This window comes from Cricetulus griseus, chromosome 7 (genome assembly GCF_003668045.3).
Source record: "Cricetulus griseus strain 17A/GY chromosome 7, alternate assembly CriGri-PICRH-1.0, whole genome shotgun sequence".
Lineage (NCBI taxonomy): Eukaryota > Metazoa > Chordata > Mammalia > Rodentia > Cricetidae > Cricetulus > Cricetulus griseus.
Genome location: NC_048600.1, coordinates 79,867,199 through 79,894,081, shown reverse-complemented (window position 1 = coordinate 79,894,081; position 26,883 = coordinate 79,867,199). Strand labels below are relative to the sequence as shown.

The 26,883-nt window shown below is 41.4% G+C and overlaps 1 protein-coding gene across 1 annotated transcript in view; it reads left to right on the top strand.

The window, feature by feature from the left end:
* The window catches only part of Dnah9 (dynein axonemal heavy chain 9), a 338,224-nt gene that overhangs the window by 196,313 nt on the left and 115,028 nt on the right, over window positions 1–26,883 (top strand). Inside the window, exons 46-49 of the mRNA XM_027427134.2 lie at window positions 9,256–9,398; window positions 9,760–9,921; window positions 10,076–10,309; window positions 23,878–24,138. Of these exons, the coding sequence (XP_027282935.1) occupies window positions 9,256–9,398; window positions 9,760–9,921; window positions 10,076–10,309; window positions 23,878–24,138 (800 nt within the window). The remainder of the gene's footprint in view (window positions 1–9,255; window positions 9,399–9,759; window positions 9,922–10,075; window positions 10,310–23,877; window positions 24,139–26,883) is intronic.

The following is a 26,883-nucleotide window of genomic DNA, read 5'->3' as shown; positions in this document are numbered from 1 at the left end:
GAGTTGCTAAAGGCCTTCCCAGATCTGTTGCAGCTGACAGCTCCACTAGTTCTTAGAGTTTATTTTCACTGTGGATCAAGCAGTGATTTTGAGACTCTTTCTTGGATAAAATCTGATCGACAGAAGAAGAGAGATTAAGGAGCTGAAATTTTTTTTAAGTTCAGAGAGTAGATGCTGTTTCCTCAGAATACCCATGAGAAAGAGAAAGTAGAGCATATGTAGGTCTTCAGAGTGGTTAGACACTGGAAGAAGACAGAGGGAGAGATGTGCTGACACCACAGGGGAGAGCAAGTCACCAGTTAGTGGCTTAAAAGGATTCAGAACTTCAATGAAGAAAAGTGGAGGCAGCAACAGACAAAGAAATTCTCCAGATAACTGTCCTCCACGTCTAGTGAAGTCCACATTCATTGCCAAGTGCCCCACAACTGAGGAAGTAAAAAGCTTAGTTCTTGCAACTTTGTTGTTCTTCTTATGAAGGAATTTGGGATTTGCATAAGGCATTCTAAAAACAATTATGTATGTTTAAAGACACATACATAGTCACATGAAAAAAATAAAGCACATAAATGACCCAATGTAGTTGATAAATTCTGCATATGACAATAGGTCATGCAGTTGCATAAATATGTATTAATGTCAATCAAAGAGAATATGCATTCCTGGATCTTACATCAAACATATATGTAAACCACCTTTTAACCTGGTCAAGAGAACATTCAGTGTACAGATGTCCCTAAACAAAATGCTCATCTCATCTCCCTGTACTCCAAAAGCCCATTCCTCCAGGACCCACCCCTGCTCCATTTCATACCCCTTAGTCTGAGGACTAGGGTCACAGGATATTTCTCCACCATTTCTCCCATAAGTGTTACATTTCAGAATCACTGTCTGCTTCATGTCATACACATAGCACTGCCTCCTGTGTTATATGGCAGTGGTTCCACAAAGAACCACTGGCTGCTGACCCAGACAGTGCACTAACAGGTTCTGTTTCTAATGAGGATCTCTGTCCTGGATTCCTCACTGTTCTGGCTCCCAGCATAACACTGAGCCTACCCTTACGTCTTTCCCACTGCTTAAACTAGTTTGTATTCAAGAGTTTTCCTTCCAACTTGTACACTTTTTCTCCTCTAATCACAACAGTTCCCCTTATTAAATACTGTCTTTAACATCGTATTGTAGTATTTAACCTAAGGTATCACCCCACCTTTTGTGGTTGTATTAAAAGAGAGCCAACTGTCCTCCCACCCTGAAGCTATCTTAAAACCTTATTTCTAAAACAACTAAGAGGGTAAACCCAAGTTTCTAAATCTTGCAGCTTCGGAGATATGGAGCATGGTGCCAGCTTTACCCTGTATTTCATTTGGCGTCAATCCAGCCAGGTCACCTTCTCCTAAAATAACATCTGAGACATGGACATTGTTCAACCTTAGGCAACTGGAGTTTCATTTCTCAATGAAGTATTTCTAATTTCTTTCATTTAAAAGACAACTCTGTTGAAGTGCAGATGAACTTCTGAAGCTTTGCTCAATAAAAATGCAGCTAGCCTGCTAGGGAGCCATCAGGTGCATGGTTTCCCCTTGAGGATGCAGCTGTCCAAAGACTGTACTTTGCGCATAAGTGTTAAAGTGGGAAAGCAGGTTGGATTTTGTTTCTTGTGATTTTTTTTTCTTTTAATGCCCTCCTTTTTAACTTAACAGTGTTAACAGAGAGGTTCAGAACATGCCTTCTACTTTTTAATTTCAAATGAATAATTTCTGGCTGGAAAGTGACTGGATGCCTGTCCAGCCACGGCCATAGGGGTTTCTAAAACATCTCACAGTAATCCTTCAGTTCTGTGGGGTTATGATATCACAGGGAAAGGAGGAAACTATACCTTGTGTTCTAAGGTCAGAAAAGGTGGACTCTAGAAATAAGGGAGAAAGCTGCCATAGTGAAAGCCTTTCCCAGACTGGATGCCTTGGGTGCTCCTGCCAATAATTCAGTATGTTGTAGTAGTAGTTATCTGAAAGTCAGGATGGCTGTTCCACCCTCCTCCAAAATTTCTGCCCCAAAGAGCCAGTAACCTCATGCCATAGGCTGTGATGGTGTTTCCTCCCACATATTTTCAGTTCTTGCTATGATGACATCGTTACCAAAAGCAATCCATGATGACAATGCCAAAATTAAAAAAAAAAATAGAAGAGCCCAAATGATCAATGATCACCTTCTTGTTTTCCATTCTGTTCTAGACTCTATCCATAGATAGATTCCCTCCCTATGTCATCCTTTCCTTCATTATATATATATATATATATATATATATATATATATATATATATATGACATAGCCAACTAATGCTGTTTTCTCTCTACCTATTTATGAGACTGTCCCAATATGTCAATTTTTATTATGACAAATTATGACACTTCTTAACTTATGTCCTTCCCTCCCAGGCAACCCCCTGGTAATATAGTTGAGGCATGGCCTGTCTAAACCACATTCCTTATGAATCCCTAACTGAGTATAGTATAAAACCCAAAACCCTTTGGAATAGGGAAATGGTCTTTCTTCTTGTTGCTCCTTCTCCCATTGCTACCCTTACTGACCAGTTATGGGTTAGAAGTTCCTAAATCCTTGATGCCACATACCATACTCTTTGCAGACATCCTGACCTCAATGTTCCTTTTGAACCTTATCCTCTTCGCACATATTAGAAGTCCCATTTCAAGTGTCTTCTTGGTAATACACCTTCACTCTTCCACTGTCAGAACTAGGAAAGGCCTCAGCCTCCTCCACTTTGCAACATCAGTGGCTGTACACATTCCCACCATATTGAAAGAAGAATATAAAGTTAAGGACACTAAAAATATACTGTCAGTTGTGTGCTAATTTTATGAAGCCACGTAATCCTGAGACACAAAAACATAATGATTAAATAGCTGCTCTCCAGTTCAGGAGAGAAAGCTGGCAAAGTTATAGTCATTTGCAGACTTTATTTCTCCTTTCTTCTTAGCACTTAATGTCTCCTGGATCCTAAAAGACATTCTGGAAGCTGGCTTTTAAACTAAAGTACATAATACTGTGTGGATAGTACTATGAGAATGGTGTGCCATTTTAGATATTGAGCATTACTATAGGCTAGTATGTTTTAGTAACTCTCCATGCCAAAAATAGAAAGGAACATGGGTACTGAAATAATCATTACAAACCCCTGGTTTTTCTTCTGGGGTCAAAGGTGGCAGGTTTGGGTTTTTTTTTTTTCTTTTAACCACAGGTTGTAGGTGGAGTCAAAGGCAAGTGTAAGACAGAATCAAGCATCCCAGGCTGTGACTGACTGACCATACTAATGTATCAGAGTCTCTTCCACCAAAGCACACTGTGGTAGCTTGAAAAAAAAATGGCTCCCAAAAGGAGTGGCACTATTAGGAGGTGTGGCCTTGCTGGAGTAGGTGTGGTCTTGTTAAGGATGTTACTGTGGAGGCAGGCTTTGAGGTCAAGCCATCCCCAGGGTCTTATAATCACTTCCTGTTGCCTGAGGGATCAAGATATAAGAACCCTCACCTCCTTCTCCAGCACCATGCCTGCCTGCACTCTGCCTTGCTTCCTAAAATGATGATAACTAAGCCACCACAATTAAGTTTTTTCCTTTATAAGAGTTGCTGTGGTCATTGTGTCTCTTCACAGCAAGAGAAACCCTAAGACACACACTAACTGCACAAATGATAATCTGGCTTGCAAAATACGAAAGCTTGTAGCCTGTAAACACCTGGAGGTAGAGATGAGTCCCTAGAAGGAAAGTTTTTAAGATGCTTAAAGACCCTCTATCTCCATGCACATCACAAAATTTCCTGTGACAGCTTTCATTGAAGCATAGTATTAATATATCACAGAGTAAGTGACAGGAATGTTGTCAGAAACAGAGGAACACATCTGAAAATGGGAACTTTGCTCACAGTTCAGATGTGTGTGTCACTAGATATTCCATCCAGTGATATTTTTAAGTGCTTGGGATCTTGAGAAAACCAGCCACAGCTGGATGACGAGCCTGGGTGACTGTATAAATGTTCCAGTGCTCTCAGCGTCTTGGGACGAAGAATGTTCCACAAGCTCAAAGCAGCAAGCATTCTCTACAGGGTCAGAAAGTAAATACTGCAGGCTTTGAAGATCACTTGGTCTCTGTCACAACTGCTCAACTCTGTCACTGAAGTACAGAAATAAGCACAAACAATACATAAACATATCAGCATTACCGTACCCAATAAAAAACGTTTCATGGGCAATAAAATTTTAACTTCACATAGGTTTTGCATGCTACTAAATATTATTTTCTTTCAAACATTAAGGATTGTCTAAAAATGTCCAATTCTTAGCTTGGAGAGCATACCAAAGAGAGAGAGAGAGCAAACAAAATATAGCCTGTAGGCCATAGTTCTGATCCTCAATCTGCATTGGATTTCAGAGAAACATCAAAAGTACATCAACGCTACATCTTTAAGATGACAGTAAGGTGAAAAGGATGCAGACCAGTCAATTATAAATATCTAAGATGGGGAAGGATCCACACCCTACTTGGAGGGCTATAAAACACACACACACACACACACACACACACACACACACACACACACACACACACACACACACGGAAGTGCAGGTAAGTGCAGAGGCCACAGAGCTGGAAACTCTGACCACTGCAGACACGTGAGTATGGTGCAAGCCAACACCTTCTGAGTACATCTCCAAATACAACATGAGCCCTGAGCTGAACCCCAACACACTAAATACCCTTTATTTTCCCAGCAGTTTTCCCTGTCCTTTGTTTTTAATCCAAAGAGGCTGAAATATGTTATTCTGTTTGGAAGTCCTTAATTTTGACAAATGATAGCACAAGGCATTTTATAGGTGTGCTACTTATTTTTATTTATTTATTTATTTATTTATTTATTTATTTATTGTATGGTCATTTTGCCTGTATGTACTGTTGGCTTGTGTCACATGTGTGCCTGGTGCCCATGAAGACCAGAAGAAATTGCTAGATGCCTAGGAACTGGAGTTAAGTGGTTACGAGCTACTGTGTGGGTGCTGGGGATTAAACCCGGAACCTCTATAGAAGAGCAGCCAATGCTCTTAACTGATGAGCCATCTCTCTAGCCCTATTTTGATCTTTCAAATGACTTAGGTTATCTGGCACAAGATTCCTACCTGAGTTAATGCAGGTGCGGCAGTTCAAGGATATGCACTAGTTCAGGTGAGTAACAAGATCAGAGTTCCAGGCACACTAGTGTTGGAGACCATTGGCTAACTTGCACACTTTGGGGACATCAAGTTCTCTTGAAAGAAGAATGGGCAGGGTGACACTAAGAACTTTTCTCATCTCTGGCATTTCTGCAGCACTGGTGGTGTCATGCTGGTTTGGGAGAAGGAACAAAGGCTCCTAAGAGTTAAGGATCTAATGGAATCTTGATGCACTGTGTTAGCATGATGGTTTGCTCCAGCAATGTGCAAGGGCTTTCCTGACAACTGTGAGATCTCCTAAGCCTTCATATCATAACAGGTGCTTTTCAGCTATTTAACTAATCCACTGCTTCCTTCACTCTCTCCTCTCTCGAGCTCCATTCCTTGAGATTGATGAACACCATTGAACAAAGAGCCTTACATATCCTTTGGACCTCAGTTTCTGAGTTTCTTTTCAGCACCCTACTGGCCTTTGTCATTTCCATTCCACCTTTCCAAGATCAGCTCTTCCATCTGAGGAGGCACCATCCCAAGTCAGAATTTTTCTCTACCCCAGTGCTTTTTTTGATTGCTGCCTCACTTGCTTCCTTCCTGGCTTTCAAACATATCTAAACCTGCCCCTTCTAATTAAAAAATACATTCTTCTCTGATGTGAAATCCAAACAGCAATCTTAGATCCTTCTCCCAGACTAAATTATCTGAAGAATAAAATTTGCAATATTCACATTATCACCCCCACATTGACTGTTTTCTTTACAAAATATTTTTGAACATTAAAGATCAGTAAAATAAATACCCTTGGGGTTGGAAATGATGTCGAAATATTAAAACTTTTCCCTATGTGTATGTGAGTTTCTTTAAGTAGGTGTTCCACAGATGCTAGGTGACTTGATTGCCTAATTATATGCATCTCAACTTTCTGAATGAAGCATGAAACTGATTTCCATGGTGGCTATGCTAATTGAGAGTCTGGCCATGGGGACTATGTGTTGTTTCCCTATATTTTTTCCTACCAATCTCACCAACACTCCATTTATCTGACATTAAGTTTGTCAACAAGAATAATAGAAATCTCATCATTTTCCTCTTCCATTTTGTAAGTGACTTTGAGCTATATGGAGTTCCAATATTTATTTAAAATATTAAATAAGAGGGTAAAGGTACTTGCTGCCAAACCTGATGACCTAAGTTCAATCCTTGGAGCCCACACAGTAGAAGGAGAGAGCTCACCCCTTCAAGCTACCCACTGACCTCTACATGCTAAGCCTTACTGATCACTCCATCCTTCCTATATATGGTACTTGCTTCCATACTTTACCCTTTGGCCCCTGGTCTAGTGTTAATTATGAGTTTGTAGATATTCTTTCTATACTTTGGGTACTATCCCTCTCCTCATTGTATGGGTGGCAAATGCCATTTTAAAGTCTTTATCTAATTTTCATCATACCAATTTAGTTGTAATGTCATAAAAATGAACCATATTTTTAACATCTTAGCGGTTTTTTCATGCTCTGTTTCAGAAATTCTGGCCTATCCCAAATGCCTCAATTTTAATATTTTAATTGCCCCTGTCTTGATTTTTGTATTTGTGTCCTTAATCTACCTGGAATTGATTTTCACATCATGATCTAACTGTTTTTGTGGTGTTGATATTGAATTATCCTAGCATCTTTACTTATTAGTCTATCATGTTGCATGTCAATCTTCAATATTAGATTTCATTGTCTTCATTGTTTTATCTGAGTCAGCTTCTAAATATTTCACTTTTACTATGTTAATTTATCCCAGGACCAATTTCACCTTGCTTTAAAAATCTTAGCTTTACTTGGTATCTAATAGGATGGGTGCCTCACTCTTCTCTCCTCTTCCAAGTACATCTTGGGATATATTTGTTAGGATCAAATTCTGTCTTGTGTTTTTGTCTCTATGTCAGGTGTGGTACTTACAGCGTCATACCCCATGTGTACATGACTCTCTTTCCTCCTAAGGATCTCATTTTTTTCCTTTGTTTCAGAATAATACTTTGTTTCAGGACTAGGCCCCTGCACATTTCATGGATTCATTACTTGGCAGCTTATAGTTTTGTAGCTATTTTAAATGATAACTTCTAAATCAACTTTTTCTTTTGCTGGAGAACAAAAATGTAATTTATTTTACTATGTTGCCTTTGTATCCAGTAAGGCTGGCATTGGACACTCTTGTGAGTTCTGATTATTAGTGTGAATGTTTCTCTGTTTAAAATTGGATTTCAAATGATAATAGTTGTGTGACTTTAATTATCTTTATGCATGCATCTGCTTTTTTAAATGTTTTGCACAGTCTGAAACAACCTGTAAGATGCTGAATAGAATACATGACAGAAGCTATACATGTCTTGTTCTTGATTTAAAAGAAAACATTTAGTGTTTTATGGTTAGCATGTTTGGGGTTGATATCTGTCACTGGATTAAGACAAATCTTACCTATTCCTGTTTGCCAACAATACTTTGGAAAATCTGCCTCTGTTTTAATGGTTTTGTTGTTTTAATCTTTTAAGAAATATTTTATTGCATTTCTTTACTGTGAGACAATGAGGTGTAGGTGTGCCATAGTGTACATGAAGGTCATGTGAAGGACTGAATTCGCTCCTTCTACCTTGGGAGTTCTAAACTCTGGTCATCAGGTTTGGTGGCAAGTACCTTTACCTGCTGAGCCATCTCACCAGACCTTCCTCTGCTTCTTTAGTCTTTTAGTGTAGCAAACTAGTTTCATCAAGTTTTCTAACATCTTGGCCTTTTCAGGAAGAACCCTAGTTATCTATACTGATTTTATATATTTGTTAGGTTTTTAAATTTTATTCACTTGTGGGATTGAGCATGCAATTTTATTCTCATACTGCCAAATTAAAATGTTTTCTCTCACGTTAAGATCTTGTCAATGTGGTTAAAAATCAGCAATTAGAAATACTTTCAGAATACATTTCTGTTACTCTGAGCAAGTGAAGAATCTTTTCTTACTTGCAAACCTGATGTATATAGACAAAAAGTCACCAGTTTTGATCAACATTTTTGTCATTACAACAAGGCTATGCACCAAATCCATGAGTCTAAAAGACAATTTTGTTTCCCTTGCAGAGGAATCCCCTTTCCTATCCTTCACCCATCTTTCTGTTGATCATTCATCTTTTATTGGTGAAGAATGTCTTTATATAGTAATGGGATAATCTGAGTTAGTGCCTGTCCTCTGCAGTTCCTGGTTTATGCTAGTGTTTTGACATTTTTTTAAGTTATCAAATGTTTCCATTTGAGAGCATCCATTTTATTTTTCTTTTAAGTAGATTGAATTCAATTCAGAAAATTATTTCTCAATCAAAGGTCTTAAGAATTTTTCCTCACCCCTTTTCTGGGACTTTTTAAAAATCAGTTTTGAATAGTTAAACAGTTTAACTATTTAAAATTCACTCTTGTATACAAATTAAGATGAGAAGCCAACCCTGGTTTTGTGAGTCTTAATTCTGCAAGTAGAGCCTGCAGAATTCTTAGGTAATTTACCCCCTCCCCTTGACGTAAGGCTCTGTTTTCACACTAAATTACAGCAGTCCATCCTTGCTTCCTTTGTCCTGTAGAAGGTAACTGTACCTCAGTTTCCTTCACTATATGCACATAGCCATATGTTGCTTTCATCCTCTTTTTACCATAAATCTTATAGATAATTGTGGTTTATATTTCCTTCTAAATAATAAACTCCTTGAGAGTATCGTTTCCATAAAGGTCAATAATGCAGTAGCTGGTAAGTAAATCTTGAACAAAAGAAGAAATGACCAGTAGAGTGTTACCACAAGATAACAAAAAAGATACGCTATACCCCTTCTTCTCATTAAAATGCATTTGCTTCCTGTCTTGGTATGATATGGTACCTGTCTGGTTTCACCAGTATGTGAGGCTGAACATGACAGAAAATCAAGACACCTGTATCTTAATGCCAAAGAACTCCCTTTGTTTGATTACACCAATTGTCAAGCTGTCAAATCCTCCCATCTGTGCCCCCCTTATCCCCAGGTGAGATCCCAGATCTCTACTCTGATGATGAGGTAGAGGATATCATAAGCAATGTGAGGAATGAAGTAAAAAGCCAAGGTCTCATCGACAGCAGAGAGAACTGCTGGAAGTTTTTCATAGACAGAGTCCGGCGACAGCTTAAGGTACAGAAAGAGAGACTGCTAGGCATGGGCATGGGTGTGGGCAGAGGTGGTTACAGGATGTGATAATTTGGACGCTGTCCCTCTGAACTATCTCAGGAGGAGGTGGTGAAGACACAACTCTCTTTTTTGGCTGAGCATCACATATAAGATATCATTTACCCCTATGAACAGGGCTTTTTCATGCATGGAGCAGCCCTGCCATTATTACTGTCTTAGCCAGAAGGATGGGCTCGCATGGGAAGATTCTATCAAAGTTTGGCATGCTTTTCAGTTGTCTAGATCAGCAACCTGAACCCATGCCTGCTTCTCTGTGGACTTCTCTGATACTTTCTTGGTTCTCCCTCCCCTTCTGATGTCTCAGGTGACTCTCTGTTTCTCCCCTGTGGGGAACAAGCTGAGAAACCGAAGCAGGAAGTTCCCAGCCATTGTGAACTGTACTGCTATCAACTGGTTCCATGAGTGGCCTCAGCAGGCACTGGAGTCCGTGAGCCTCCGCTTCTTGCAGAATACAAAGGGCATTGAGGTAAGAGGAGAAAGGGCTCCCCTTAGTGTCTACCTCACCTCAGACATCCAGAGACCAAAGTCAAAATTGGGGGTTCGATAGAGCCATTGACCATAATTTTCCATGTGGTGAAGGGTTGAATAGTCATCTTTAATCTTGTTATTTCTGATTTTAGACTGAAGTGAAGCAGTCAATTAGCAAGTTCATGGCATTTGTCCACACAAGCGTCAACAAAGCATCCCAGTCTTACCTCACCAATGAGCAGCGTTACAACTACACAACACCCAAGTCCTTCCTGGAGTTCATCAGACTCTACCAGAACTTGCTGGACAGAAATGGAAAAGAACTCCAGGCCAAGGTGGAGCGGCTGGAAAACGGGTTGTTGAAGCTGCACAGCACCTCAGCCCAGGTAAGCAGTGTCCCTCTCTTCTGCTTAGTAAGGAGCAGCCCCAAACCACTGTACTTCTGAAGGAACCAGCTTCCCTTTCAGCAGCCATAACAGCCGAACATGTGCTTCTATGACCTTGTCCTAGAAACCAGAAAGTCAGATGCCTACCTCGTGACAAGGAAACAATCAAAAGTTAGTCACTAGAAAGTCAGATGCCTGTCTCGTGACAAGGAACCAATCAGAAGTTAGCTGGTGGCGCTATGCTTTACGACCCTGGGTGTGCTTTACGGACAAGCGCACAGCAATGACATAGAGAGCATAGCAACCACCCTGGGAGGGCCTATGAGCCATAACAACCAGTTGACCAATCAACACAGGGCAAGCCCTCCAAGCCTGGAGGCACACCAATCGTGAGCCTGTGCATACCCCTAGACACTCCCCTTATGCTGCCCTATAAAGATCTATGTGCAGTGGCTTCAAGCCGTCTTTTCTAGCTGTCCGCCATGGCGGATGGGTGAAAGATCCGAGCTAACATGGGGTTAACTCGTTAAATTACAATAAAGCCTCGTGCAGTTTGCAGCAAGCTCTCGAATCCGCCTGGTGATTGGGGTGACCGAGAACGTGGCCTGGGACCCCGAATACTTGAGTTTTCGGGGGTCTAACACTTCAAGTAAAGGTCTGAAAACCTTCTGTGGTCATCTCTAGCCCCCATAGCATCAGGAAGATGATCAAAAGTCAAGAGCAAGTGACCTCAGCAGAAATGCACATCTTCAGCTTCTGGTCTTGTCTGTTCCCACTCACTGAGGCTGGAATCTTCTGAGGGACTCTCTCCCACTTCCTCATCGACATCTTCTCTTCTCCTCCTCCATTTTCCTTTCCTCTTCAGTCACTGCCCTTCTGTTATTATAGTCTGATTTGAGTTGCTATAACAAAATACCTGAGGTGGAATACCTTATAAAGAATGGAAAGTTTTTTATTCACACTTCTGGAGACTCAAAAGCACAGCACCTACACATGCAAAGCACTAATGAAGGCAACATGGTGGTTGTAACCACACAGAGATTGTGTGCATTGTATATAGAAGAGGGAATTTAGAGATGCCAGGCTTGTTTTTTTATAATAACCCATTATCATGTGAACCAATCCTGTCCCATGAGACAATATCGGCATTAATCCATCTGTAAGGATAGAGGTCTTATGACCTAGTTGCCTTCTACACTGAACATCTGGGAAACACACCTCACCCAAACCACACATCTTCCATACTCAGAACCAAAGTGAGTGAATGATGAGGAGAAGTGGTTCATGGCTGTGATAATTTTCAGCGTGTGTGTGTGTGTGTGTGTGTGTGTGTGTGTGTGTGTGTGTGCGTGCGTGCGCGCGCGCGCTCATGTATTCTGCATTATCTGACAAAGAGCCCTTATAGCCTCATATTTAAATGAATCTTGTCTCATTTCATGCATTTCTTATAATGATAAGAAGGTCTGCTTCATCCTATCATTTCTGTATTCTTCTATCCACTCTTTCAGATGGAACTGACTTATTTCTTCCAACCTTCTTTTTCACCCTTAAGGACTAGAAGTATCTACTTTACCTCCACTCATTCTTTTCAAATACCACCTTGCCCTTAAGGGCACATTTCTATCCTCTGCTTATTATCAGCAGTCAAGCCAGCGGCCAACTGCAATGGTGGCATTTCAGGAATTTGCAAAATCAAGGTGCCATTATGCTCACCCTAATGAGCATCACATGTTCCTGTAAATGCATGGGCCTCTTGATGAACATCCTGTGTTACCAAAGATACCTGATCCTTCCCTTGTCTCCAAATTTTGCCTTTGGAATTATACTTTTGAACTTTTCTCTCTGGACTTCTCTCTCTTCTCCCCATTTTGGTTCATTGATTCGGAATACAATGTATCTAAAGGATTTAAGTTCACTCAAGGGAATGAAGTGAGCCGTTGCAATCTGATAGGAAAATTCCACTCCACTGTGTGGTTCTGTTCATCTGACCTGGCCTCTCCTCTAGGAGCAATGAATGGCTAGCTACACCAGTTCCTGTTCCCGAATCTATTATGTTCTCACTGAGTTTTTCATCCTGCTGGCCATTTTCTCTGCATTATAGGAAAGGTGTTTAAGTTAATCTCAACAATAATATATTCATAGTATGTAATATTGCTTCTGCTCCATATGCTTGCAACGTGAATTTTAATTATGCCATTGCACTTTAATGTCCTAACAGCCCTTCCTCATCTCACCCTTATCGGTACAGGCAATTGCTTTTTTACTTTGTCTGGTTTTCTGCAAATGGGTTCCTGGAATTCTTTTTACCTGTGAATCCAACAGCTTCTGCCATACTTTCTCTAGTCTGATTACAGTGTGTTCTTCATCTTCTAGACTATGCCACTTCCTTGTTTATTATACAGGCTGGGTTTAATTCTTTTTCTTAGTTTACCTTTAGGCAAATTGGTATCAGTTCCGTGTTTGTCATCGAATCGTTTGTGTGATGACCAACACCCTGTCTCGGAATTCTAGTTCATGGACACCTGAAGCACAGAGATCCTAGGAAACGCACTGGCGCTTTACCTCATGTGCCTCTGTGCTGGAGGAAGGTGCCCTTTTTTATCATTTCCCTTCTGTTTCTTTCAATCTCTGAACTGAAGTAGAGAAAATCAGAGTTTAGTCCCCAGTACGTTATCAGATTTTCTGATGCCTCCACTTCTCCTTCCTTCCTCCTGTTATCACCTAGAGGTCCTCAGAACATCCTCCAAACCTCCCGCAGCACCTGTGCCACCACCCCCCCTCCTCCTCCCCTCTGCTCTGGGAACTATTGATTTCTTTGTGCAGAGTGGTAGCCAGGAAGTGAGGGGTGTGAAATACATGGGGCAGACACTGATGTCTCTGTCATTCAGATGCTGTCATTGAGTAGAAAATGAAGAAGGCACAAGTGGAGGTCACCCCGATTTAACCATCCAAGGCCAGGTTATCCCATTAGGTAAATCTAGCTCTCTGTGTACATAGTGGAGAATCTCAGCCCCGGCAGCACTATCAAGAACCAGCTTCTCCTTCTGTGTTCTCTACCTCTGTGATTTCCACTTCTGGCTACCTATTTACCCACACCAGAAAGTGTCACATTCAATAATCTCCAAGTTCTGTGTTTCCTAAATATTTCAAAGTATATCCACTAAGCCAACTCACCAATTCATTCTTTTTTTTTTAAATGCTTCCTACCTGATTGTTTTCAATGGAATGACTTCTTGATCTCTCCTCCACTCCAAATATGCTTCACCTATTATCCCACATGATTCATCTCAGCCCAAATCCCTGGAGCCATCCTCTACTCTGGTTACTCCTCTCTCCTTCACTCACACCCAGGCTGTCAGAATATCCCTGTTAATCTCAGGCTTCACAGTCTACTCACATTCTCTACCCCACTCCCTGCGCTGTCACCTGCTCAGTCTGAGCTCTCAACATCTTGACCTGGATAGTCTCAACACTCTCAGAATTCACTTATCTGCTTATGCTTTTGTCCCTAGCTGTCTGCCACCAACTGAGCAGCTGGGGTGACTGGTTTCAAAGGGAGATCAGACCCTGTCTTTTCTGCTTAAGACCTGGTGGGCCCCTTCTCTGCTTCCCAGTGGCTTCCAAAGCTCCTCTCTAGCCCTGCCCTCCAACTCCAAGACTTCATCTCCTACTAACCCATCTCTGAAACATCCATCTCCATCCAGGTCACCCTCTTCTCAGATACACTGGGGCTTGGCATCACTATTCCCTCTACCTGAACATTTTTTTCTAGAATCCCCATGGCACAACTCTTTGTGTCACTTTCCCAATAAGGCCTGCTCTGATGACTACAATATAGACTGCCACCCTCTTCACTCCCCCCCCCCATTATTCCACCCTACTACTTCTCTATAGTGTGCTCCCTTATCTGGCATAATTTACAAGCTACTTATTAGTTATATAATCAATTTGGTCTGTTGCTATCAGTTGCTTACAAGCTCTGTAAGGACCAGGATTCTTGTCTGTTTGAACACTATATCCCAAGAACCTAAAGAATGGTAGGATATGATTAAACTGATGTAATAGCTGTTGCATGGATAAATTAATGAATGAACAGTTCATTCAGTGTTCAATGCAGTGTCCCTGGCTATGGTCTGTGATCTTGCATGCTGTTCCACTCTATGCTTTCCCCATTCCAGCAAGTTCCTGTATGTGTCTTCAATGACCTCACTTGGTCAACTGATCCTGAGTGGTTTTGCTATCCCTCCCAAAGCACTTCTAAGCTGATGGAGTTATACATGCCCTTATCTGTGGTTCCTTCCTTGAATTACATTTCTTCTCTTGCATATACCATTATCAGTCTTTGGTAAAAAAAAAAAAAAAAGCAAGATTCATTTATCTGTCATCTCAAAGACCAGTACACAGTAGGTGTTCTGTGAAATATATGATTAAATAGGCATGTGAGAATATGGTGGCTGAATAGACAGTTATCACATCATCTCTAGGCCTGCAGTAGGGATACAGGCTGACTTTGGGCAATGCTGCATAAGTGGGGAGCATTCTATAAACATTTATTGATGGCTGCATGGGTTATTCTTCTAGTAAAAGTGGCATCTCTGTTGTAAGCACTTTATCTGTCATTGTTTTGGTTGATTTTTTGGTGGGAAATAGCTAAATTATATCATCATAATCATGATATAACGCTAATAATTTGAATTATATTGTTAACAGAATTCTACCACCTGAGTATGACAGTTTTCCATGATCCTAATCAATGTGAGTACACTAAAAGAATCTTACAGCTCTGGCTCATACAAGATTCAAAGTCATTTATTAATACTTGTTATATGAGAAGCACTCATATGGTAGTAATGAAAATTGTGTGATAGGGATTGGAGGGGTGTCTCAGTAGTTGTGAGTGCACATTGCTCTTGCAGAGAACTCAAGCTCAGTTCCTAGCATCTGCATCACTCACAACTGCCTGTAACTGCAGCTCCAGGGGATCTAACACCCTTTTCTAACCTCCATAGACATCTACACTCATAAGTACACATGCCCACGTGTGTGTGGTGGTGGATTGAAAGACAATTACCCCCTCCATAGGCCCATAGGGAGTGGCACTATTAGGAGGTGTGGCCTTGTTGAAGTAGGTGTGGCCGTGTTGGAGGGAATGTGTCACTGTGGAGGCAGGCTTTGAGGTCTGATATGCTCAAGCTACACCCAGTATGCTCCTTAGTCTCCTTCTGCTTCTTGTGGATCAATATGTAGAACTCTTCAATATGTAGGCTCCTTCTCCAGCGCCATGTCTTCCTGTCCACCACCAGGTCCTACCATTATGATAATGGACTAAACCTCTGAACTGAAGGCCAACCTCAATTAAATGTTTTCCTTGGTCATGGTGTCTCTTCACAACAATAGAAACCCTAACTAAGAGAGTGTGTGATTAAAATTAAATGAATCTTTTAGAAAATCCAACATTTATCAGTTTCAGCTGTATTATTTTGTATTGAGATCTTGTCAGACATGTAGCTTTGTTATTGTGAGATGAACTTAACTTCCTTCTGATCTAACTTTTTCAATTGAGACTCAGGGCTCTTAATTTTAAATTTTAATGTGATTTATCCCTTCTTGGTGCTAAAGCTTGAGTATTCAGGGGATACCACCCAAGAGCCTGTATGTTGGCCGCTCAGTCCCTGTTTTGGTGGTGTTAAGGAACATTTAAGAGGTGGATCATAAATCGAGGTAATTATATCATGGGGTGCCAATAGTGGAGGGATTAATAATTTTCTGGGAATTTAGTTCTTGAAAGGGTAGGTTGCTTGGAAATCTACAGGACCTCCTGTAGTAGTTCAGTACTTATCCCTAGCATAGGTGTGGACTTTGGGAGCCCATTCCACACAGAGGAATACTCCCTGAGTCAAGACACGTGGGGGTGGGCCTAGGCCCTATCCCAAAGGATGCGATAGACTCTGATGACACCCTATGGAAGGCCTCACCATCCAGGGGGAGCAGAAAGGATATGTGATAGGTAGGGTTTTAGTTGGGGGCAGGGGAGGACAGGAGGGAGAAGGGAACTGGGATTGTCATGTAAAACAATCTTGTTTCTAATTCAAATAAAAAATATCTGAAAAAAAAAAGAAAGGGTAGGTTGCTTATTTTGTTTGTTTGTTTGGTTGATTGATTAGTTAGGTATTTTGGTTGTATTTCTCATATTTTGAGACAGGTTCTCATTTTGTGTTTTAGCCCAGGCTGATCTCAAAGTCATGGTTATTCTCCTCCTTCAGCATCCCAAGTGCTGGGGTTATGAGCCACCTCAGCTGATAAAAGCTGCTATATGTATTTCTCCTCTCCTATATACAACCAGTTCACTTTCCACTTCTCTACCACACTCTGATGCAGCCAGATCTCCACCAGGATGTTGGTGCCATGATGTTTAGACCCACTACCCACCAGAATCAGAAGCCAAGTCATAAACCTCCTTACTCTGTAACATAGCCAGTTTCAAGTGTTTTCTTACAGCAAGAACAAATTTTAGAGCTTAGTATTGGGGATTTCTCAGCAGTTAAAGTACATACTGCTCTTCCAAATGACCTAAAATCAGTTCTTTGCCCTCACAGTTCAGGCACCCACACATGCAGTGTATACTCATACACACACACACACACACACACACACACACACACACACACACACACACACAAAATAAATAAATAAATAAATAAATAAATAAATAAATAAATAAATAAATCCTTTTTTCTTGGTTTTTCGAGACAGGGTTTCTCTGTGGCTTTGGAGGCTGTCCTGGAACTAGCTCTTGTAGACCAGGCTGGACTCACAGGGATCTGCCTGCCTCTGCCTCCTGAGAGCTGGGATTAATGACATGTGCCACCAACACCCAGCTAAAATAAAACCTTTTTTAAGCCTATTGTTTGGAAGACAGTCACTTCAGAGCTTCGGAGCTCAAACTCCACCTCATGGATATGTTCATCAGACATGTCTTTACCTCCTTTTCTTGCTATAGTAGTATGCTGAAAAGCCTCATGGTGTGGTCTTACAGTTAGCAGTGGCTCTGATGAAGGTCTTTAGGTGGCATCTTCAGTTGAAGCTGAAGTCTTGGTGTAAACTGTATTCTCCCTTGGTTTGGTCAGAGAACCCAGCCTGACTGAGGAAGGGGCTGTTGGACATAAGAAATATGGACTAAAGACTCGGATCCCTGCATACAATATTTAATCAACAAACAACACCTGGGAAGGGCTTTTTAAATTATTTTACTTTTTATTTTATATTTTTTAAAGTACAGTGTAATGTTGTGATTCATCTATATTAGACTCAGTTTATGTTTGGGTTCTCAAGTAGTGTCAGGAATCAAAGGTACCAAAAGATGATGGGTTTTGCGATATTCATCCTTTTGCTTACAAAGTGAAAAATCTAATTCAAATTCATTCAACAAGAATACAAAAATGGGAGGGAGGAAGCGGTTGAGGGGAAGGGGAGGGTGAGAAGGGAAGGGAATAGAGGGAAAGAACAGAAATACATAAAGTTCCCAATCACATGATGAACACACTCAGCCACTTACCTGTAAATGGAGTTCTTAATTGGTCTAGATAATAAAAAGCTGAAGTCAGATATAGAGTGAAATGCTAAGAGATCAGAGAGAAGGAGCAAGCCACAGTACACCTTACCTCCTTAGCGTCTCAGCAGACAAGAGATTGATTTCTAGTTTCTTCCGCTTATATCCTGTTTCTGCCCAGCTACCTCACTTCCTGTCTGTCTGTACAGACCTCCAGACCTCTATGATTAGCTAGTAGCAAGCTCCATTCTCTGACCCTCAGACAGGCTTTATTTGTACAAGCAAGATATCACTACACTTACCACCTGTAACTACCAAATACTCAAACTATGACTAGGTTAAGTGTAGTTCTCAGTGCTAAAATATTTACCTAGATGACACAAGGACCTGAGTTTGATATCCAGTACCATAGAAAAAGAGAAAACTTGGGGCGGGAGATCAACAGGTTGTAATGACACATGCCTGTAATTCTAGATTTTCAAGGTGCATGAGTGTAATCCCAGGTTGTCATGGTACATGCCTGTAATTCCAGGTTGTCATGGTACATGCCTGTAATCCCAGGTCGCCATTGTACATGTCTTTAATCTCAAACTGTCATGGTACATGTCTGTAATCCCATACTGTCATGGGGCATGCCTGCAATCCCAGGCTGTCATGGTACATATTTGTAACCCCAGGTTTCCATGGTGCATGCCTGTAATCAGCAAGTTGTGATTGAAAGATCCTGAGTTTGAGACTGGCCTGGACTACACAGAGAACCTGTCTCAAAACACCAACAACAAAAAATGTGGCTAAGACAAACTGAGGTATGCTAGAGGTGGGTATCGTGTACATCCTGGAACTGGAAGACTTAGTTTGCTGAAAGGGATGTAAGATATTTTAGTAGTTTTTTATAATTATGTGTTAAAATAGCATGTTGCCTATGTTGGTTAAATACAGTGTAGTGTTGTAATTTTTTAAATTACATGATACATTTATCATGACTCTTTTGATAACTAACCAACCAAAATTTATGTTGGTTTAAGAAAAACAAAACAAAATTTAAAATACAACTTGATTCATGCAACTGAAATATTATGTAGAGCTTAATTTGGCTCAGGCTGGCACTAGCTTCTCACGCTAGTCCTGGTACATCATGGCTTCCTCTACATCTTGGCTGTCTTCTCTGTCACTCATGCTCAAACAGGTGACCTCTTGTTCCATGGCAACCTCGGGCTTATATGATGCTTGGCAACCAACCCCAGTGTCTTTTCCCAGGATTTTCAGCCAAGTTCCCAGGTGAAGAACAATTGGCTCTGATGAGCCACTCTGTCCAAAGTGGAGCATTCTCTGTGATCTGGATCCTCATTGGTCAACCCAGAATCAAAAGGCAACTGGAACAGCACCTTCCTAATTATAAGGACTTGATGAGGGGTGTTCTCCAATGCAAACACTGAACTCCAAACTCAAAATAGAGATAAAACATTAGAAAGTTAAGCATGCTGGTAGAAGGGGGACTTGTCTGTGTCTGAGAGGGAAGATACTTTGAAGTCTGTGGTAGTTTTAAAGAGATGTTTCCATATTCTCAGACATTTGAATACTTAGTCCCTGGTTGGTGACTCTATTTGAGGAGTTTTAGGATGTGTGGCTTTGCTGAAGGAAGTATATGACTGGGGTGGGAGCAAGGCTTTGAGTTATCAAAGCCTCCCCCATCCTCAGTTCACTCTCTCTGCTTCCTGTTTGTGGTTCAAAATGGAAGTCCTCAGGTCTGTTTCTACCTCAAGTCACCATGTCTACCTGCTGCCATGCTCCCCTCCCATGACAGTGATGAACTGAAGTGTTAATCTAATTAATCTTTACCAATAAAAAAATTGGAAGTTAAATATCAGGGAAAGAACCTGAAAGATCAAGGCAGGGAGCAGCCACCAATTGCTCCCTACCTCTACCATTCCTCTATCCAAAATAACTGAGATCATCTCTCAGCCCCAACTTACTGCTTCCTGTCTCCTTTCTGTTTATAGATCTCCAAACCTCTATGATCAGCTAGTGGCTAGCTCTGCCTTATGATTCCAATCAAGCTTTATTTGTCAGAATACAATGCCCTCTGGAACCATGAACCTCAAATAATAGTCCCTTCCTTCTATAAGTTGCCTTGATCTTGGTATTCTATTGCAGCAATAGAAAAATAACAAATACAAACTCCACATTCTCATAAGAAGAGTTGGCAGATTGTAGAGAATGGACAAGGTAGAAAGATGTCTTGGACTGCTACCCCTTGCTGGAATGTCTGTTCCTACTGGTACTAAGCTCCCTTCTCCAGCAAGTGATCTGGTCACAGCCTTCCCCCAGCACCTTAACGTTCAGAAAGTCAGTGTTTCCCCCACCATGGACAACTCTAGGAAGATGCATGCAAGACGCATGCACTTTTGTCCAGGAAATATGCTTCTCAGCTCTAATTCTCAGCATCATTCCTGGGTTCTGGGACTCTGGAGCTCTGGGGTGAGGCCACGTGCCTCTCTCTTTGACACTATATGCTTGGTCCCTAAACACCCAAGGCCTGCCCACAGCCTGGATACCTTCACCCTCTCATCAGATATTTTCCTGACAATGGAGCATGGTTCTGATTCGTGGAACCAGCAGTACTGTGGGAAGAGTTTTTCTGTGTTCCTGAGATCTTTTTCATATTCTCATTTGAGTAGCATTAAGTAAGGAGACATACAAAGCGTGGCTTGGATGCTGTCGTAAGAGAATAAGAAAGCTTTAAACCAGCCACCTCTAATTTGTTTTTCTGTTGAAGAGGAATCCTAAAATTAACCTGAGCTCCCTGTTGTGGGTGGTTAGTGGGGAGGGGCCTCCTTCTGACTGGCAGGACTCTGCTGTCACTCCACATCACAGCTTAAGAGCTATTAAACTCCTATTCATAGTGAAGAGGATTATTTACCTTGGGCTTGAGGTCACAGCCATATCTGCAATCAGCAAAACAAAACAACCACAAAGAAAAAACGAAGAAGAAAAAGAAAAAAGAAAACTTCAATTTTCTCAAATCTCTCAAGATTTAAAAAGAAACAAAAAGTTACTGGTGTGTTTGCTGACTGGGTGATTATGCAGCTCAATCATTTTGATTTACAATTGCATCTTTGTCCTTGTAGCAGCAACGCTGCAGCTGAACAACGGGAGATGGAAGCAGATTAACCTTCCAACTCGTGAATATAAGACACGTTCCAAGGAGCAGCCTCTATTTGAGGTTAAAACAGGCTCTGGCTTCCATGAATACACAAAATTAAAGAACATTCTTTTTTTGCCCCCTTTCCTTTTCTTTCTTTTGATCTGCCATGAAAGGGGAATTATCAGAGGCGTCTAAGCCTCAGTTTTATTTTTCGACTTATGCATTTTGCATCATAAAGCACTCAAATCTGTTTGGCGTGTTCCAGGAGCTCCGAAGTAATCTGTGGTTGTTGCATGCAATAGACTGCAAGAAAATGAGAGGCAAGAGGTCAGCCTGCAATGTAAGGTTTATGAACCATACTGCAAATACTAAAGGCTTCTTAGCTTTTCAGAATAAATAGGTCTGTCTTCCTTTTGCACTTCAAAAAGCCATTATGCTAGACCAGCCAGTCTCAAAACCTAGGCAAGCATCAGAATCCTCAGAGACCATTAGGCCTTACCTCCTGAGTTTCTGGCTCAGTAGGGGGTTGGAGTAGGAGTTTGCATAGTCAACTTGTGTGCTTAATCACCAGCATCCTGGGTGATGCTGATGATACTGATGCTGATACTGATGCTGATGTTGATGCTGATGATGCTGGCCCAGTGAGCACAATCTCAAACCATAACTCTGCTGATCTGAAGAGACACAGAAAATCAGATACTATAATCCATTCATGAGACTTCATTATGTCTCCATAGGACATTTAACACCAGAGGCTGTGTGGGGAATCCAGCTGCCTAGGACCATGGGTACTCTGGCTGTCTAATCTTTATATGCTTATCCATTTGTAGTTAAGGATTGTGGAAAATAAGTAAAGACTATCCAAGTGGAGGCTCTCCAAAGCCTCCAAATCAGAGCCTATTAACAGCAAGAGAGTCTAGCAGCACAGCTGTACCTGTCTTTAACCAAGACCCAAGGAGAGCTTAGTAGTATAGAAAGAGAAGGCCCTGACTGGAGACTGTTCACCTGGGGAAGTACAGACAGGCATCCCTAGAGAGCAGCATTCTATGGGATGAGTTAAGGCTTTCTTTGGACCTGCATTGGAAGTAACAAATAATAATAATAATAATAATAATAATAATAATAATGTGAGTTATCTATTATTAATAAGGTTCTGGCCATTGAGGGCAACTGTTATACTGCTGTAGGAGTTACTATTTATCTTTCTGAATTGTGGCTACAAGATGTCAATCAGACTACCTCCATCTCTAACTCAAAGCAGGCTGGCTTCTTGAACTATTAGGCAGTTTCACGTGGGCTCCCTTTGAATTTGTTCTGGGAGTTGAGGGAGAGCACATGGTTTGTTACATCTCTCCTTTCTCATTTCCCTTGAAGATAAGGGGTTGACTCCCTGGACAGTTGCTGGAGATCATGGGTCAGGCTTGTCCTTGTTTGTATACAAGGCCTGGACACTATCTGTTCACACACTTGGTCTCTCAGGCTGCAGAGTAGATTCCCTTTTGTGAATCTTCAGCACATTTGGCAACATACAATTTCAATTATGTAACTACTGATCCTTGCTAAGGAACTATCACAGGGAAGCATAAAGTTAGGTACAAGAAAGGCTTTTAATAATAATATTTTTTAGATTTATATGGAAAAGAATTGAGTTTCATCATGGCCTCTTCATATGTGTCATTACAATTTCTTCTCTTTCATTACCCTCCCCCACTGCCATATTGTGCTAGTTACTTCATGTCAACTTAACACACATTGGAGACACCTGGGAAGAGGGACCCTCAACTGAGTAATTTGGCCATGTCTGTAGATCATTTTCTTAATTGCTAACTGATGGAGGAGGGCCAAGCCCATTGTGGGTGGTGCCATCCTTAGGCAGGTGGTCCTGAGTCTTATAAAAGTAGCTGAGCATGCGCTATGAAGAACAAGCCAGAAAACAATGTCCTCCGTGGTCTCTGTGCTATCTGTTCCTACCTCGAGTTCCTGCCCTGGCTTCCTTGTAAAGGACAGCAACCTGTAAGATAAACCCTTCCTCCCCAAGTTGCTTTTAGTCAATATTTTATCACAGAAACAGAGATAGAAACTGAGATTACTGCCCTTCACTCCCTCCCCACCCCGAGTTTACTCCTTTCTGCTGTTTTCTGCTCCTATGTTTATTTCATTACTTTTTATTTCCACCTCCCTGAAGACCTCTTTTCCCTTCTCATAATCCCCTTTATAGCTTTATGATGTATATAAAGTACGGGGGGGGGGGGGCGTGTAAATTTTAAAACTCAGATCTGCATATAAGAGAAAACACGGTATTTGTTCTTTTGACTCAGGCTTATTTTGCTTAAGGTAACTATTTCTAGTTTCATCAGATTTTTCTGAAAATCTCATGATTTTTCTTTATGGCTGAATAAAATTTAAAATATATATAATATATATATATATATATATATATATATATATTGATGGAAACCTAGGCTGGTTCCATTTCCTGGTTATTGTGACTGGTACAAGCAGTAAACATGGATGTAGGCCCATGGTGTTTTAAAGAGCATGACCACTACTTCAGTGAGAAGCATCCCACAGCATTTGGTCATCAAGGAGATTCTAGACCTGCAGATTTCAGGAAAGTCCACCACACTTAAGGGTATCCTGCATGCCTTTTCTTTTTTCCAGTTCAGGGAGTTTCATTTCTCTTGAGAATGTAGCTTTCCACCTCTGTCTGTATATGAGTGGGCAACTTGTTCTGTTCTGCAGCCTTTGGTCCATGGAGCCATGAGGACCTTCTCACTGATCTGCTCTTAATGGGCCCTGTGTTCTCTGCTGCATGGAGCCATGTGTACTGTCTCTCCGGTCCTCTCTTCATGGGCGCTGTGTTTTCTGCTGCAGGTGGATGATCTGAAAGCCAAGCTTGCCACCCAGGAGGTGGAGCTGAAGCTGAAGAATGAAGATGCCGACAAGCTAATTCAGGTAGTGGGTGTAGAGACCACAAAGGTGAGCAGGGAGAAAGCCATCGCAGACGAGGAGGAGCAGAAGGTGGCCCTGATCATGCTTGAGGTGCAGCAGAAGCAGAGGGACTGTGAGGAGGACCTGGCTAAAGCTGAGCCAGCTCTTACTGCAGCCCAGGCAGCCCTCAACACCCTCAACAAGGTAGGACAGCAGGCAGGCTTGCCTACCTTTCACACCTAACACCTGGTTTTCATTAAGTGATACAGGGGGCATCTGGGGGAGGGGGAAGGCTGAGGGTGGGCCCCCAGCAGCTGCCACTGATTCATAAAGTAAATAAACATCAGTTTTATAAATGGACTACACAGTAGAGTCCAGGACCTAGCAATGAAATCCCAAAATTGTCAATCTATGAAACAACACAAAAGAACAGGAAAGATCAATTGGTCCAGCCTCCCTGCTTCACAGAGAAGGAAATCAAAACCTAGGAAGGATCTTTATTTTATTTTATTAGTTCAAATTAGGAACAAGCTTGCTTCACATGTCAATCCCTTCTCCTTCTCCCTCCCCTCCCCCCCAACATCCCACCTGCCCCTAGCCATCCCCCCTCCAGGCAGGGTAAGGCCCTCAAAAGGGGCTCCCCAAAGTCCACCACATCATCTAGGAAGGATCTTTACATGCCGAGGGTCACAGATTTTGAGAGTTGGAACTCTGAATTTGTATCTTCAGAGCTCAATCCTGAGGTTTGCCTGTTATGTAAGCCAGGGCCATTTTCCCCACCAGTTACTGAAAGACACATGGGTTGTAGGTACTTAAACATTTAAGCTCTCGGGCTTAAATAAGGTGCTGGTTTCAAATTATATTTTAAAAAAGTAAACCACAAACCCCAAATGAAAACACATTCAACTAAGTGGCAACAGAGTAATTGTGCATCAAATAAGTTTAAGTCACATTTGGTGCTCAAAGTGTGGCTTTGACATGTATTCGTCAAATCCCTCTACATTCACACTGTGGGTAAGGTAGACACGTGGCTTTCTGGTTCTCCATTCTCGTTTTTTTACAATTAACTTTCCAATTTGGTAACCATTGTTGAGAAGCAAAGGAAGAAGAAAGGAAATGGGTGAGGAGACACATTTGCTATGAGGTGACACCTCCGAAGAAGGCTGGTGGGGGCTGACCTTTGCATTCAGATGCCCACAGCAGTTCCTGGGAGATGCTGCTCTAGTCTCTGAGACCTCTCCCCTGTGCACTGCTTCCTCCCGATCTTCCTGGGGCTCTGGCGATTCATTTCACCCTATGAACAAGCATCTTAACATCAGATCGAAGAAAACATTTGGCAGCTCTGCCCTGCAAGTGGCTTGCCTGCTTCTCATCTACTGGAGGTATCCGTGTCTCTGTGTCATCTCCAAATAAGTTGGATTTTTTCATATTTTTTATTTAAATTTTTTATATAATATATTTTGATCATATTTTTCTCCTCCCCCAACTCCTGTCTGATCTTCCCACACCCCTAGCCACCCAACTTCGTGTTCTTGCCTTTCTTTCTCGGCATGAACAAAACCCCAATAAGGGAAAAAAAAAGTACACAACACAAAGAAAACACGGAGTCCCTTTTGTGTTGGCCACCTAGTCCTGGGCACAGGACCTGCCTTGGAATGTGATTCATATACCCAGTGTCACTGTGTTATAGAAAACTGATTTTTCATTTCCCAGTAGGTATCAATTCAATTGCAAATAGCTTCTTGATTGGGATTGGGTGACTGTGTCCACTTCCCTTCTCGGTGCTGATTTTGCAGGTTTGAACCTGTGCAAGTCTTTTGTGTGCAGACACAGCCTCTGTGAGATCAGATGCACATCATTCCTGTTGTCAGTCTCCTCCCTAATTATATCACCCATGCCAGCCTTCAGGCCGGCAACCCTACCCAGATTTCAAAACAAAACTTACCCCCCTTCTGATTTATAGATTACAAAAAAAAGGAATATCTGTATACCGCTGGCTTGTTCACTGATAATTTCTTACTAAGAAAATTAACATCTTTCTTAAGACCTTTTGACACAGGGATTACATTTCCTAAGATGATCTGGAGTAAATATATTTGCTGTGCTGCTTTCACAGCCATCTATGAGGCTCTGCCTCCTTGTTTGCTAAGAGGAAGCAATGATGATATAACCCCCCATTGTTATTATGACTAGATGAGATGATAATGTATGAAAAACTAGGTAGTCAATAGTAGCCACTAAAAAACTTCATTGCTATCCAAATTGTCATAGTCAGCATAATCACTTCGGTTTTCATAAAACCAGAATGAAGTGAACACCTGTAAACTCTCTGGCTGGTTGTTTACTTGATAGATTGGTAGATATAAATACAGAGTATAAGTCAGTAACTTGAGAAGTGATAGACGCAAATCATCCTGGATCCCTCTGCCGCAAAGGAGGTGAAATGTGTTTTAATCACTGCCTGCTGCGGGCAGCATGATAGGTCGTTTTCTCTACCTACCCGTGTGGGATGGTGCCATTTCCTACAACATAGACAGGGGAAGATAGGGAGTAGTGGGCTCTTTATGATACATAAATATGTCAATCTATCAGAAAGTTTGATCAATGATATTTTTACAATACACCCAGGATCCAAATCCTTGAAGAATCTCTCCTGTATCTACTTGATGAAAACACATCCATCTTCAGCTAATGTGTCCACCTTTGTCCCATTGTAGCCTCATAGTGATCTGAGATCTTCTCTCCCCTTTATTAAACACTGGCAAATTATGAGAGAGAGAGAGAGAGAGAGAGAGAGAGAGAGAGAGAGAGAGAGAGAGTATTGCAGAATGATTAAGCTAATTATAATACTTGCCTCAATGTTTAACATTTTTGTGCTGATAAGATTTGAAATGTATTCTATTCACTGCTACAAAAATGTATCATCTTTAACTGTTTTAACTATACATT